Here is a 16,191-nt window from a genome sequence, read left to right on the forward strand (position 1 = left end):
TTGAACCCTTGTGTTCTTTGTATCCATTTTAGAGAGAAATATCTTTTTAGTGCTCATTTTTTCACCCTGCTCTGTTCAGCACAGTCCTGTGATACCTTCAGCTGGTTCTTTGAAGTGCAGTGATTTCCCTGGAGGGAAAAAGAGACTGACCATCGTGATTGCTCCCACTAAGGAAGCATCAAATCCACCCGGGAATGCCAGTTATGGTTTATCCCAGAACGGTTTGGGTGGGAAGGACCTTAAAGCTCATCTCATTCCACACCCTGCCACAGGCAGGGACACTTCCCACTAGCCCAGGTTGCTCCAACCTGGCCTTGGACACTTCCAAGGACAGGGCAGCCACAGCTTCTCCAGGAATTCCAGCCCAGCCCCTCCCCACCCTCACAGTCAACAATTCCTTCCCAATCTCCCATCTCTCCCTGCCTTCTGGCAGTGGGAAGCCATTCCCTGTGTCCTGTCCCTCCAGCCCTTGTCCCAAGTCCCTCTCCAGCTCTCCTGGAGCCCCTTTAGGCTCTGAAAGGGGCTCCAAGGTCTCCCTGGATCCTTCTCTTCTCCAGATGAACACCCCCAGCTCTCCCAGCCTGGCTCCAGAGCAGAGGGGCTCCAGCCCTTGGAGCAGCTCTGTGGCCTCCTCTGGACTTGCTCCAGCAGCTCCACGTCCTTCTGATGTTGAAGCTCCAGATCTGGAGGCAGCTCTGCAGGTGGAGTTTCATGAGGGCAAAGTAGAGGGGGATTTATATTCCCTTGGATTGCTGTACCAGGATGGGCCACCTGCTCAGGGACGATCTATCTCCATAAATCCATTCGTTTGCTGTTGTGGATGTGGGTAACTCTGCCTGGAAAAACACCTTCCTGAGTAAATCCAGGTCTGACAGTCATTGCCTGATTGTTAATTTGGGAATTCTGACTGTCAGAATCACCACACTCTCCCAAACACAAATCCCTGCACACAACAGCAGCCAAAAAGTCCGTTTTTTGTGTATCCATTCCTGGACTTCCTCTGTTTGGATTAACTCCTCCAAAAGATTTCCAGCCAAAGACAAGGCTCTTTCCCTTTCTTCCTTATTTAAGCCTCTTCCAGCTCCAGAGCAGGTACATACACGGAGCTCTGTGTTTTATCTGAGTGCAAATTATTCTCTCACATGGCTGCTCGTCCTGCCCAAACAGGCTTCAGTATTCCCTGAATTTGCAACATTCACTCAGATTATCCTGAACTTCACTGGACCTTAAGGTGAAAAGGATCAAACTGATGGTTCCAACACGAGCCCATCCAAGGCTGTGCCCAAGAAAGAGCCTCCTCAGGAACCTCATTTTCCAAAATTGTCAGATCACACTGATTTCGGTACGGATCCGCTCGGGGATGTAACAGCTTTAGTTCTTCCCAGATTGTTCTCACCCACGAAGGATTTCACCCCTGCATAACATTTGTGCCCTTTATAGATCAAGGCTGAAACCAGGAGCTTCTGCAGTTTCCAACAGTCAAGCCTCAAGTATTCCTAAAGGAATTTTCCAAGCAGGGCATTGTCAGGCCTGGAATCATCTCTGCAATTCCCGCTTTGAGATGTTCTGGTTTAAAAACGAAAACAATCTAAAAGTTTTCACGTGGCTATTTCTAAGGCAAAGATTCCAAGTGGGAATAAGAGGCTATAAAGTTAATGCAAGAAAAGGCTTTAATCAGCTGGAGCCACTGCCTGCATCCCTGTGATCCTGCACAATTCCGTTGTTCCGCAGGGATCGTAACCTTATGCACTAATGAGAAAATGAATCCTTGCTGCAAATTAGTGCCCGAGATCAGGGTGCTTACAAAACACCAGCTGATTAAAACCCACTTTTTCCATGAGCTTTATATGCTTATACTTCCAGGAGTTTTGGATGCAGAACTGAAGGACACAGGAAGCCAAGGAAAAGCGTGACATTTAGAAGGACACGGCGCCTGGGAGAGGCAGAAGGAGAGAGGGGGTGAAAAGGAATAAAGATGGAATTAAGGGGGTAAGAAGTTAAGGATTTTCCACCCTGCATTCTCCCCATCTTTGTTGATCAGTAGGAAAGAAACACCACGAAATGAGCCACTTTATACCTGACCTACCTCTGCTGGAAAAATACCTCTTATCCCAGATGTTAAGACCAGGCTGGGAATAAATAGAGCTATGTCTTCTGTTGGTGCCATTTTAAGCACACTCCAGTTCTTTTCCACTTAAAAAAAAGACAAAAAGAATTAACTGAGGCTCCAAGGATCACAGAAATAGAGCTGGCAAGGACATGCAGACCTTGCAGCACATCCCCTGCCCTGAGGCAGGTCAGTGGAATCATCCTCTGCAAGAATCAAGACAGGCAAGAAAACCACTAAATTTGAAATGGGAGATGAAAAATCAGCTGCCCTCACATCTGTAGCTGCATATTCTGTGTCAAAGTCCATGAACTATTCACTAGCTCTGCTTCTAAATATTCAAAAATCTTCATCGCTGGGTAGTTTGTTTATATCAGTTCAACGATTTCCAGTTGGTGAAACTTGGCATGTTGATGGATTAGGAGCATACAGTGTGACTCCTCTTCCAGCTATTTCCCTCATACTGGAAAAAAACAAATACTCTATTTCCCCTTCCTCATCTCCCACCTACACAATGGCTACATCCCTAAGTCCCTACTGCTGCTCTTTTTTTGATATGGAAAATGGGAATGGGAGCTGTGAGACAGTGCAAAGGAACAGCACTTTATCTCCCCTGTCCATATGGTGGCTGCATCATCTCATTTTGAGAGCGTCTGACCTCCAGTATAATCCCAAAAGACAACTCAGAGGGACCCATTTAGCCCTCAGCCATGTCTGGCTCCCGTCCCTTAAAGCCTCTTTGATGCCCAGAATCATTTGTGAGGTCCCACAAAAATCAGGGTAAGGAAAAAGAAGTGCTGGCAGTTGTATTTAACTGCAAAAAGGCTGGGAATCATCAATATTAAACTGCTTCTCTTCATCAGTGACAAAAGCTTTCGGAGCATCCTCCCAGGCTCCAACAGGGCCCCGAGTTCCATGTTCTCTGATAAAAACATTTGTCTACAAAAAAACCTGCATTAGGGCAGATAAAACCCGCTGCTTGCACAAGCAAATCCTTCAAGGCCAAAGGAATATTAAGTGCAAAAGAGACAGAAGGTAATTCTTTGTAGCAATAATAATCCAAGAGATGGGTAAACAAGGTCAGGTCCCTGGGGGAGGAGAGGGGTAATTTGACTTCTCCATCCTCACAGACTCGTTCGGGATTTATGTAACGCACGGAACTGTGGCAGCAACAACGCTGCGACATCCCAGTGTTGCAGCATCCTCGGGAATACAGGGAGAGGGAAGTTTTAACAGCGTCCCTGAAACTGGAATTGCATGTGATGGTTGTTGTCATCAACCAGCCTGTTAACAGGTTATAGAAAATGTTACAAATACCTCAGAGCAGAGGGAAGGAGTGACCCTCCGGAGTCAGGAAATGAGAGGCCCTGGACAGCTCCCGGCTCTGCTCTGGCCTGGACAGCTCAGTCCATGGAAAATCCCTGCCCTGGACACCCAGGATCTCACAGCTACATTCTCTGTCATAACTAATATGTCATCACTCCTTTATTGCCCCTTTTAGATGTAAAATAACTCCCAATTCAGTCCCTGCTACAGCCAAGAGGATGGATGTTAACAGAGCTTGGGTTGGTGTTTGCCCTCCATCAAAAGCTCCTTCAGGGATATTTGGGGGTAAAAAAATGCTCCAGGCCCCTGGATGCAGCAAACCCTCCCTTCAATGCTCCTGGATTAAAGCAGGCACAGCAGAAAGCTTAAGGAATTATCTTTCCTAGGAGTAAATACACAGGATCTGATTCCAGCAGGGACTGGTGTGCACTGAGGGACCCCAGGGTAATATCTGCCTTTGTTTAATCAAGACTGAAAGAAGGTGGATTGAGATGGGATATTGGGAAGGAATTCTTGGTTGTGAGGGTGGTGATGCCCTGGCACAGGTTGCCCAGAGAAGCTGTGGCTGCCCCTGGATCCCTGGAAGTGTCCAAGGCCACGTTGGATGGGGCTTGGAGCAACCTGGGATAGTGGAAGGTGTCCCTGCCCATGGCAGGGGGTGGAATGGGATGATCCTTAAGGTTCCTTCCCACCCAAACCATTCTGTGATTCTATGATTCTCTAACCTGCTGATGTGATTTTTCAGCCTTTATTATAATTATGAAGGAACCACATCAGCATAAAGTCTCAAAAAGGCAACTTACTGATCTTTTCAAGCTCACCATAAATAAGTTTTCAAGCAGTTTCTTCAATGAAGCAACCAGTAGCATGGGAAGAGAAGTACACTGAATTTATTGATGGTAAGAACACAGCTACAAGAGTTCCCTATTTCACTTCACTTTCCCTCCTTGTTGCACTGCACTCTTCCAGTACAAACAAGCTGAATTTTTCTTACGGGTTTCAGCAGGAATTGCTGTGAAAAAGTGCTACTGAAAAACTGTGAGAGTCACAAGATGAATCACACTGATTCTCATGTTATATTATTTTATCTTTGCAGCAATTAGGGAGGGCTTGGAGCTGAGAGATGCCACTAGAAAAATGTCACAATGCGAGATTTCACACATTTCCATCACTTCAAAATTTGAGCGCTTCATCCATTTGACTGTGACACTAAATAATGACTAAAAAGCCAAATAATAAAAAACTTCCATCTTCCTGAGGATATCTAAGGAGCAATCTAAGCTGATACAAGGAATATACTTAGGAAAAACCTGTGGATTTTCATTCTTTTCCTCCTGCTCAAAACTCTGCAGCGGAGACACAGGCCCCTGCACGGGGAATTTGAGTTTGATAATAGGCCTGTTCCCCTCACAGCCTTCACCATTTCTCCAGAGCCATTCAGAAGTAGCCCAATAATCCATCCCCAGACTGAAACTCCTGGTTTAAATGCTAATTATACTGGCAAAGGGAGCGCTCCACACCCCCACACCACCAACGCGCCCGTGCTAAGCCTCAGGACAGCTCTGGCACCAATTTCAGAGTGTGAACTGCAGCAGGACAGCGTTTCACCCAGCCTAATTTATGCTGTGAAGTTGTGTTTTCCACCACAGAGAGCAGAGAAGCAACTCTCACTTCTCATCTCTTTCCCTCTCCGCGGCACAAAGCGATTTTCCAAAGATCGGAATAATCGCACCCGGTTTTTCTGGCGCAGGCTGAGGGTCCATAAATTACTGCTCTGCTTCCAGCAGTGGCCATAAATGAGCTGTGAAAGTGAGGCTTTTGACAGTCCACGGGGTTGAACACACAACAAAAATCAGAAAACCGAACTTAATGTTGGTAATTAGCAGCAAAAAGTGTGATTTTCGTGATAAATAAATCCCTGGGGTGGCCACGCCCGGAGCGATGTGACATTCTCAGCAAGGCCGAGGGTAGAAAAAGGGACAGAGAAAGGTAATTAAAATTATTGCAGCAATGAGGCAGCTGGATTGCAAGAATTCTCCTCTCCATTTGGAGAGGAAAAGTCTTGGGGGATGGAACTGAGGTTTCCAAAACCTCGAGTGTAACAGAGGACTGAACTGCAGCACAGTATTGCACAACACTGGACAAAAGGGTATTAAATGAAAATAGCAGGAAACTGGTTGAAAAGAGGTTAGAGAATAAGTAAAATCATAAAATCCCAGAATGGTTTGGGATGGAAGGGACTTAAAGCTCAGCTCATTCCACCCCCAGCCATGGACACCTTCCACTGAACCACCCAAATGAGTCGTTGCAAGTCCATAATTCTTCCAAACAAAGCAAATTTAAGGGTAAGAATCCCAATTTTCTTCTCACAGTGAAAAAGCCATCACATCTGGTTTAAACTCTGGCATAGAAAGACTCCATAAAGCCAAGGCTTTGTATTATTTAACAAGAACAATTCAATTCCGTTTCTGTGCTGTCAGGAGGAGCATTCAAAGAGGAAAACACATGATTATTCTTTCAGTTCTCAGTGTACAGTGAATTCACCACAAGTACTTCAGAAATACAAATAAACCTAATCTGGACAAATCTCTCATGGAAATTTGAACAGGCTGACAGCAACACTTGCCTAATATCCTGAATTTCCATCAATTTTAGTGATATCACAGAATACCGAGTAAGGAAACTCCTTAAGACTGAAGGGAACTTAAAAGTCTTGTATAAAATAGACTATAGATATTTAAAGTAGCAAGCACATGCAGCGTATTTCACACTCAGTGATATTAAATTAGGCAAATTCTGCAGTCACAGAATATCTCAGTGTATATATTACAGTACATCCTATGCAAGTGGTATTTGGGTTTATATTTAAATTATTAATTATCCCGATTTTTTTTTATTTTCTAATGTAAGTATCTTCTTGGGTTGGCTTTTTTTTTTCTGATTATTTGCTAACTAAAGGACAAAAACATGCATTTTCCTGGAAGAACCAGCCTTACCTCCATGGCCAAAGCTGCTGTTTGCTGGTCGTAGTGGTTGAGGAGGTTAGGCATGAAGGTGGTGTTGTAAGGCAGGTCCTGGCACATCCTCAGGATGATGGGCTCACAGGAAAACAGGCTGTGCCCCCCCGTGAGCCCCACCAAAAGATCCAACAGCCAAAGGGAACACAAAATCCAGCTCCCAGCCATCCTTCCACACCGGGAACGGGGCCGGTCGCGGCCCTTCCAGCTCCTTCTGTATCCTCGGGTTTCACCTCGACAAAGATATTCCCAGTCCTTGTTTGAGGCTCTTCCAAACTGGAACAGTCTTTGTGTTCAACATCCTCAGCTCAGTCCAGGGGACGATGTATTTGAGGCAGGTGTGCAAGGAACCTTCCCTTTTCTCAGTCCAATATGCCATGAATTAGTTTAAGCTTTTAAAGCTTTTAACCACACTCCCACACGACTGACCCCATGGTGACAGAGGGACGTCCTCCCTTCGATGGGTAACCCTGAAACAACAAACAGAACACACTAAAAAACCCTCGAATTTGATTAGAATATGTTACCTCTAAATTTCTAAGGATTCCTACTGGCAGACAAGCTGCTTCAAGTTCTCCTGTGCAAGACTGGAAGGTCCTTCGGCGAGTTTTAATCCTTGGTTGGGTTTGGTTTTTTTTAACCTCTGGAAGAAATTAATGGAAGATGGAAGAAATTAATGGAAAATGGAAGAAATTAATGGAAAATGGAAGAAATTAAGGGAAGATGGATGAAATTAATAGAAGGAAAGCTGGGATGCTGAAAGACTCTACCCAAAAAGGACGATGAAAATGGGGATCGTATTTACCGCGACAGAAGCATTTTGAGGAAACCCCACACTTTAAACCTTAACTGCAAGTGTTTGACCACACTGAAACCAAGCTATTTATGACTCAGCACCTCCTCTGCTGTGTTCACATCGATAGCATCTCGTTATTTGCATGGCCTGATGAATAATTATAAAACACAAACACAACAGTCACCACCAGCACCAGCCCACAAGTCCCAGCTCGCCACTGTCCTGCCCAACAAGCTCCACCACGGTTTGTGCTCAAATGTGTCATTTTCATCTCCTCATAAACGGCCTTTTTTCGGTCGTTTCTGACCCATTTTAATCCCACACATCCATCCCCTCCTCCAGGAACCACCACAGCAAGCTGAGGATAGACCAGAAGAGTGTTCTTTGACCACCCCTTTCTCCGCACGCGCACGCGCTCCCGAAAGAGGGAAAACCGCAAACGGTTGCTCTGCCAGTTCCACTCTCCCCATGGAGCCAATTTAAAACAGGAATCACACCCCAAGGCTGGATCTGGATTTCCTCAGCACCGAGGGGCTGGAGTGGAACAAGCAGAATGGGGACTCAGCACATTGTGCTCGTCAGCTGGAGAAACAAACCCTGAAATCGGAGGCTAAAGCGTGAAAAAAGTACTAAGGGTACAAAGAATAAAAATTTTTAATAATTATTTTGCCTTACCACGATAAACTTTGCAAAATTCAGTCTCTGACTGCTTTAAAGTGAACTGTTGTTAAAAAAGGTAACAAATTTAGAAACTCTGCTTGAACCAGAAACCAAGAGCACACAACCACAAATCTGAAGAGACTTCCAATCTTGAGAGAGCAGAGACTTCCCTTGGATGTTCAGAAAGGGAAATAAATCTACAAGTTTTTCCTTTCTCACTAAGAGTGACAGACAGGAAAGAGTTAATTCCCAGATGTCTGCTGGTATCAGTTCTGCACATTTTTGTTTACACAGGCCTATCTTATGCTCAGAAAAATTAAGGAGCATAAAGCTCTTTAAACCCTCGTGCGCTGCATAATCTTGAGAGGTTCCTTCCAACCCAAACAATTCTGGGCTTCCCTGCAAGATCACGGGTTTGGCTGCAGGTTTTTGAAGACAGGCTGGTTAAAAACAAATAATGAAAACAGGAAAAAAAAAAAAAAGCCCAAGATGATAAACAGACCCATGTTAAATTAAGTTCATTGGCAATTTTTTTTTTTCAGAGGCTGCTCAGCTCTGTCACAGAGATTGATGGGGAACCCATGGTTGAGGCAGCACGGAATTACACGAAGAATATAAATAGGAAAACTGTTCCAAATGCAGGAAAAATAAAATATGACCAAGAGAAAAGAGAACTATCTACACCTGAAGTGGCAGAACCGACCAACAGAGCTCAAATCACACTTTTCTTGCTCATATTTTAAAGCAAATGTTGCTGTGAAGAGTCAACGCACCGATTTTAAAACATCAAAATCAGCCACAACATTTAAGACATGTTCCACGCAACCATGCCTGATTTTTAGCCTAGTTTCAAGCTCAGATGAGCTTGAAAAGTCCTGATCTGAGGATGCCATTTCTCAGAGTGACTTTTTGGCAATTTGGGAACTCTCAAAAGGAACAAAGAGCTGAACTATCCGATTTTCCAGGCAGCATCACCAAACCCCGAAGCCTTTGGCGTATTCTCCCCTCCTGACCAGAAGATCACAAGTTACAGACAGACAAAAACAATTCCTACTTAGCTTTATTCAGCCCCCTGCCCATGGAATGGGATGGTCTTTAGGGTCCCTTCCAACCCAAACCAATCCTTGATTCCGCGTTGTACAAGGTGCCCAATCCCCTTGGAATCCAGTCCTTTGGTTTGCACTTTTTAACAACAGTTCCTCAAAGTCAGGGAAAGAAGCTTTTTGAGCTTGTTGGATTCCTGTAATTCCTTTTTTTTCTCTCTCCCAAACACTCCGACCACCAAATCCTCCAGATTTTATTCCAGAATTTCGGTGAAGTCACCTCACAGTGTGGGAGAAGCAAGTGACTTATTTGGCTTGCTTTAATTGAGGTGCCACTGCAGCAGTGATCAGCAGAAAATGCTTCATTAAAGAGTTTCAGAAGAAACATAAAATGAACTGTACACACACCAGTTAAAGTCTGAAGCACAAAAATTGGGAAAATCCAGCTCAGCATCTGGAGTCTTGGGAAAAATTTTCAGGAATACTTCACACAAATCGTAAAGCAGAGACTCCAAAAAAAAAATCCACCTATTCTCTGACTCCCCCACAACCTCAAACTGCTAAAATCATGCAAAACCACAAGACTCAACAAACCAGGAAAAAAAAAAAAGTTTAACTATGCAAAAAGCAGAAAAAAATTTCATCGTGTCCTCTTAGGACCTTTCCATTTCATGCTGATAGCAGCAGAAAGAAAATCAAAAATATATTTACAAGAGACAGAAAAGTACATCCAATTATACAGCCAGGTCATCCAGTGCCCCTTCCTGGGAAAACAACATAATTCCAGGTGAAATGAAGCAAAAAGAGAATCAAATGATTGCGAAAGGAGAGCCAAGTTTTGCAAAGGAGATATAGATGATCTATTAATTGGTGCAGACAGATGGGTGCTGTAATAAGCAATCCTGAGTGTCAGGAGAGCTTCTTACCACAGATCCAGTTTGTACACTCTTTGTTAAGCCTCTACATATGAGATTTTGTGGTTATTTTTATATGTATATAAAAACAAAACACTTTTGATGACACCGGGGATAAAAAAAGGAGGGGATGTCTCCTCATCCACCCCAAGGCACTGCAAATAAAATGCAGGGAAAAGGGGTAGGAAACAGTAGTTTGTTGGTGTGGTTGTGGATTTATACATTATTTATCATCAGAAGAAGCTCATCCAACTCCTGGTGTAAAGGAGACATTAAGGTATATAAAGACAACTGTGAAAAAGAGTGAAAATAATGAAAAGAAAGGGTTGACTCCCACAAGCAAATTTCAAAATAAATTTGAAAGTTCCTAACGGGGAGGAACAATGAGTAAAAACTCATGAGACTTTAGAAAGAAAGGATGAAGGAGGATTAATTCACAGTTATCTGTCCCAGGGAAATGGGAAGATAAAACAACAACCCGGACTCCTCCTGTACAAGTGAGAGGACAAGAGGAAAATGCCACCTCAGTCACTCCCCACCCAGTCCTGACCACGGAGAAAGGGAAGGAAAGGAGCTCATTCATTGCACACAAGCACTGCCAGCGCTTCCCCAGCCCATTCCCACCCACATGAAGGCACAAAAGCAGAATACATTATTCTCCCAACTCCATTTTAATTAGACAGTAGGAAAGAAACTCCAGTGCTCGTGCTCCCCTGTTCCACTTGTGTTGCATCTAAAGGGAGAACCACACCATAACCACCCACTATTTCAGTTCAGGAGACCATGGAGGAAAGAGGGAGCTTGGAAAGGCACAAACCCTTTCGGGTGAGATTTCATGAAATCATGGAATTGTTTAGGTTGGAAGAGACCTTAAAGCTCATCTAGTTCCAACTCCAGGGATGCCACTCACTAGATCCAGAGGGATGGGTCTGGCAGCTCGCTCCTTGAGTTCATTATTCCTTGGGAAGGAACTGGAGAGGGAGCTGGCCATCCTCCCCGAGGTGGGAAGCAGGATGCTGAGCGAGCATCTCCTTTTCCCCTTGGATCCTCGCCGCGTTTTAAAGGCGAAGGGAACAAGTGCACACGCGGGACCAGCATCCTCTCGGATTCCCGCTGCACGGCGAAGGAGAAGGAAGGAGATGCTCGCACAGAACATCTGGGTGGAAAAGGAAAGAGGAGCGCGTGGACAGAGCTGCGAAGGGAGAAGGATGAGGGACCAGCATCCCTTCCCCGGGATCCCGCACTACGGCGCGGGGGGAGCCCGGGACGAGCACCCCCGGCCCCGCAGGGAGGGACGGGCGGTGAATCCATCCCCTCCGCGGCGCTCAGCACCAGCATCCCCCGGGACGAGCATCCCCCGGTCCGTCTCCCGGGACGAGCATCCCCCGTCCCTGCGCTCCGCTCCGCCGCTCCCCCGCCCGCCCAGCGCTGCATGGCCGCCCCGCCAGCGCCTCGGCGGGCGGCTGCCCGTCCCCGCGGCCCAGAGGGCGGCGGCACCCCCGCGGGGATGCCCCCGTGTCCCATCGCCCCGTTCCCGGTACCTGTCCGCGGGGGTCCCGCAGCCCCCGCGCTCCCGCGTTGTCCCCTCGGGCGGCGGCGGCGGCGGCGGCAGCGCGCGCCTCCCCGCCCGCCCGCCCTGCCCGCCGCCAGGCCACGCCCCCTCCGCGCCATAGAGCCACGCCCCCTTCCCCGCCGCGCAGCCAATCGGAGCGCGCCCGGCAGGTTGCTAGGTAGATCGGAAGCCCCGGCCGGGCTAACCCCGCCGGGGGGGAGCTGATTGGCTGGCGACCACCCCGGGGTTGTCATGGCGACGGGATGCGGAGGGGAGGGGGGAGGAGGAGGAGGAGGAGGCGGCGACGTCCGAGGGAGGAAGGAGGAAGGTGAGGGGACACCGTGGGACACGGAGGGACACGGGAGCCTTGGGAGAGTGTGGGGAGCGAGTGTCACTGCAGTGCGGCACGGCCGAGCCCTGAGGGGACACGGGGGGACAGGAGAGACATGGGAGCCCTGGGACAGCGCGAGGAGGGGTGTCATGGCAGTGGGACACGGGGGGCCATGAGGGGACACAGGGGGCCATGAGGGGACACCGGGGGAATTGAGGGGACATGGGAACCCTGGGAGAGTGTGGGGAAGGGGTGTCACTGCAGTGGGACACGGCCGAGCCCTGAGGGGACGCGGTGGGGACAGCGGCACCTGGCTTGGACCAGCCCTGGTGCGGCAACAGGACCAGGGAAGGGATTGTCTCCCTGTGCTGGCACTGCTGGGGCACCTCCAAGGCTGGGGGCAGCTCTGGGCCCCTCAGACAAGAGAGACATTGAGGGGCTGGAGCGTGTCCAGGGAAGGGGATGGAGCTGGGGAAGGGGCTGGAGCAGCAGGAGCAGCTGAGGGAGGTGGGGGGGCTCATCTCGCAGAAAAGAGGGATCAGGAGGGACCTTTTCTCTCTCCACAACTCCCTGACAGGAGGTGGGAGGCAGTCAGGCTCTGCTCCCAGGGAACAAGGGACAGGAGGAGAGGGAACGGCCTCCAGCTGTGCCAGGGGAGGGCCAGGATGGATACTGGGGTGTTTGGGCACTGGCACAGCTGCCCAGGGCAGTGGTGGAGTCCCCATCCCCGAAAGTGTTCAAAAACCACGTGGATGTGGCCCTTGGGGACCTGGGTTAGTGGTGGGTAAATGTTGGACTGGATGATCTCAGAGGTCTTTTACCAACCTGGATGATTCTGGGATGCCGTGAGGGGGACCTCCCACAGTGCAGGGAGGACAGGGAATAAAAAGAGTATCATACAAAGAGTATAAACTCAGTAAATGAGTGGGAAAAGCACTTTGTATCCATGGACAAGTCTCAGCCTTGCTGGACTACTGATTTCACCCCCAGGTCCTTCTCCTCAGCTCTCCATCCATTCTCTGCCCTCTGTTCCCGTGCTTGTTGCTGCTGCTCAAAGCATTTCTTCCATCATCCCACTGCTTATTTTTGAAATAATTGCAATCAAAATTACTTTCCTGTCTTAGCTTGAGGTTGATTCCATTAAACTCTGTTTATTCCCAGCTGAACTCCTCGGATTTTCCCGTGGATTGATGTGATTGGGGAAAATCCATCCTTAAAATTCTGAGTGGGCCGGGCTCTGTGCACCACAAAGGCTCTTTGCTGGAGGGATGTGGTCAAAAAACATTAATAAAGTGGGTCTGCTCCTGCAGGAGTTGTTTTGAGTATGGTTTGCCCAAACCTCTGGAATGCCATTCCAGAGGGTTGAGCAGAGACTGGCCCAGGTAAAGGAAATTATTCCCATGCCCTTAGTTAGTGGGATATGATCATTATGGATTGTTAAGCTTTCTTCAGTGCAATCACTTGGGTTTTTAAACCAAAAACTTGACCCAGCTTGTGCTGAAATCAGTGAAAGTATTTCCAGTGGTTTCCAATTTAAATTGTCTCGCTGTTACAACCCACCATTCATGTTTCCTGCCCTGTGGAATTATTCATCTTCTTCAAACATCACCAAAATCTCTTGGATCCCCACTCGGTGTATCCTTCCATCCAAACTGGGAACCATTCCCAGGGACTCTGGCTGCAGTAACCGAGGCAGTTTTCCTCTTTTAAACTCCATATAAACTCCTAAAAGTTGGACTTTCCTCAGTCCTCCCCCCCAAATCTCTTCTGCACTGGTAATTACTATTCCTGCCACCTGCTCCCACATTCCCTTTTTATTTTTTCTGGAAGGATAAGAGGTGATTTTTTGGGGGGGCCTTTGTGTGTCAATAGTTTTTCCCTCCCCGAGTAGTGAACCAACACATTCCTTACATGTATTTAAAGCTTGATTCCCTGTTAACCTCATCCCATCTCTCTTGCTGGTGGAATGTTTTCGGATCAGCTGAGCTGGATGAATTTCATCCCAGGGTATGTGAAGAACAAGCTGGAGCAACCTCTGGAATGTTGTTTTGGGCAACCAGTCCAAAGATAAAGACTGTTGCAGAAGAGAAGTGGGGCCCTGGCTGAAGTGATAGGATGAAGGGGAATGGCTTTAAAGCAAAAGAGAGGAGATTTAGGTGGGATATTGGGAAGGAGTTCTTGGCTGTGAGGGTGCTGAGGGACTGGGATGGAATTCCCAGAGAAGCTGTGGCTGCCCCTGGATCCCTGGAAGTGTCCAAGGTTGGGTTGGATGGGTCTTGGAGCAACCTGGGATCGTGGAAGGGCACAAAGATAAAATCACAGGATCATGGAATCATGGAATCTTCTGAGCTGGAAGGGGCTCACAAGGATCATCCAGTCCAACTCCCTGGCCCTGTATAGGATACCCCAAAATCCCATTGAGATTTTGGGAGTGTTGTCCAAACACTCCTCGAGCTCTGGCAGGTTTTGGAAGTGACCATTCCCTGGGGAACCTGTTCAGTGCCCGACCACCCTCTGGGGGAAGAACCTTTTCCTGAGATCCGACCTAAACCTCCCCTAGAACAACTCCCTCATGTCCTGTAGCTGGAAAGAGAAGAGATCAGCGCCTGCCCCTCACAAGGAAGTTGTAGCCAAGCTTCTTCCACACCTTGAGCCACATTTTTGGCACAGCAGGTGCACGAGAGGGTCCCGAGGCCCCGGGAGCTGCTCCTGTGCCAACCCTCAGAGATTCTCCGGGAATGTGGCCACTCCAGCACCAAGAAACCACATCTGTGAGGGAAAACTGGGACGTGAACCCGGGGCTGGGAGTGTTCTGCAGTGCCAGCTGGTGGGGTTGTGACTAATGGAGAAAGTTGTCCCTGAAAAACAGGACACGGTTGCCCGAACCTGTTTTTTTGGCAGAGGAGCTGTTTCTCTGCTCCGGCGTTTCTGTGCACTGGAATGGGCAGGGGCCTTGCAGGAAAACAAAACAAAAACAGCCCAGTGAGTGATGCCATCCCAAAGTGTATCCCAAAAACACCTACTCAGTTGCACAAGAAGCCTCTGGCATCGTCCAACTGCAGAATTTGGGGCTGTGAAACCTCGGTGAGTCCTTTAGGTCTCAGCGTCTTTTTGTGGGAAGTTAAAATTTCCATGTGCAGACAATATGTTCTTTGAGGACCTTTAGCCTCCAAAAAAAAAAACAAACAACCCCCCCCCCAAAAAAAAAAAAGGCAGGAAGAACTCAGGCCCTTTGTAATGAATTTATTTCCAAGGACCATGTTACATCCCCAGGTGCAGAGAGGAAAATGTAACAGGTTCTTCAGTGGTTTTCCTTTATGTTTCTTTGATTCCATACGAAAAATTAGCCATAAAAGTGATGTGCCCAGGCAGATGCTGCAGTGGGTTTTGAAGATTATTAATCCATTTATATACTGAGGAATTTTGTCTGGGTAAGGAATGGGGCCCTGAGCTTCCATGATGTGTCTCCTGAGCCTCAGAGCTGTATTAGCAAGAAATGTCCTTTTTCTGGGTGAGTTTTGAGGAGTTTGGGTTCAGGGCAGGCTGGAAAGACAATATGGGAGTTACTTCACGGATTTGCCTTTTCTTGTGTTCCAAAATTCCTGTTATCCATCTTTATTACCACGAAGCTTTAAAGCAATCTGAGGTATTTACAGGAAAACTGCCTAATCACTGTGTGCAGGAAACAGAGATATTTTTAATGTGGTAAAGGAATTATCTGTTTTTCAGGCTGCTGCAGTTTCAGTCTCCAGTCTGGGAATTGGATACTTGAGGTGAGGAATGGCATTATCCTGCTGAATCCAGCTGCAGGGTAGAAGATAAAGGAAAAAAATCCCCAACTTTTCCTGCATTTGGGCAAGAATTAAAGAAGAAATTACTTTGCAGACGGTTGGACTTGACGATCTTAAAGGTCTTTTCCAACCTTTTATAAAGTTCAGTTAATTGGGAAGGGAACATTTTGTTGAATGTCTGATTTGCTTCACGTAGAAATTTCAGTTTAAAAGAGCAGCACGGTCCCAACCATCAAAACCTGCTCTGCCTGAACACAGGACCCTGCAAGATTTCAGTCAGTTCTGAACCATTTGGGGTTTCATTTTTTTTTTCATTTAAGGGTTCCAGAAACAAATTGCCCCTTTGAGACTTGGCACAATATGCCCCATCAAAACCAGCAGACACACCAGTTACCTCCAGTTTTCAGTCCCAATAACTGGGAAAGGGAAATTCCTGTACTTTCCAGCTTGCTGCAAGTGATCACTCACACAGCAAAAACAGAATTGTAGGATTGTTAGGGTTGGAACAGACCTCTGAGGTCATCAAGTCCAACCATCAACCAGCACCACCGTGTTCACCTCCAACCCACGTCCTCAAGTGCCACATCCACGTGGTTTTTGAACAATTCCAGGGATGGGGACTCCACCACTGCCCTGGGAAGCCTGTTCAAAGAC

At 47.4% G+C, this 16,191-nt stretch overlaps 2 protein-coding genes across 15 annotated transcripts in view; one reads left to right on the forward strand and one right to left on the reverse strand.

The window, feature by feature from the left end:
• FZD3 (frizzled class receptor 3) overlaps positions 1-11,492 on the reverse strand; it is a 52,236-nt gene extending 40,744 nt beyond the window's left edge. The window contains exons 1-3 of one of the 4 annotated variants that reach the window (XM_032683667.1): positions 11,405-11,429; positions 7,002-7,093; positions 6,430-6,920 (exon numbers count right to left, since the gene is read on the reverse strand). In XM_032683667.1, the coding sequence (XP_032539558.1) occupies positions 6,430-6,618 (189 nt within the window). In that variant the 5' untranslated portion in view covers positions 6,619-6,920; positions 7,002-7,093; positions 11,405-11,429. Of the gene's footprint in view, positions 1-6,429; positions 6,921-7,001; positions 7,094-7,255; positions 7,277-10,773; positions 10,805-11,404 lie in introns of those variants that run through there. The other 3 variants (XM_032683672.1, XM_032683668.1, XM_032683669.1) reach the window with 3 other exon arrangements.
• A 134-nt stretch (positions 11,493-11,626) lies between these two features.
• FBXO16 (F-box protein 16) overlaps positions 11,627-16,191 on the forward strand; it is a 37,193-nt gene continuing 32,628 nt past the window's right edge. For 9 of the 11 annotated variants that reach the window (XR_004355823.1, XM_032681615.1, XM_032681614.1 and 6 more), the window contains exon 1: positions 11,627-11,743. Coding sequence is in view for 8 of the 11 variants with exons in the window: in XM_032681615.1 (XP_032537506.1) it covers positions 11,668-11,743 (76 nt within the window). In the remaining 3 variants the exon portion in view is untranslated. Of the gene's footprint in view, positions 11,744-11,771; positions 11,793-15,475; positions 15,520-16,191 lie in introns of those variants that run through there. The other 2 variants (XM_032681618.1, XM_032681619.1) reach the window with 2 other exon arrangements.

Source organism: Chiroxiphia lanceolata, chromosome 3, assembly GCF_009829145.1.
Source record: "Chiroxiphia lanceolata isolate bChiLan1 chromosome 3, bChiLan1.pri, whole genome shotgun sequence".
NCBI lineage: Eukaryota > Metazoa > Chordata > Aves > Passeriformes > Pipridae > Chiroxiphia > Chiroxiphia lanceolata.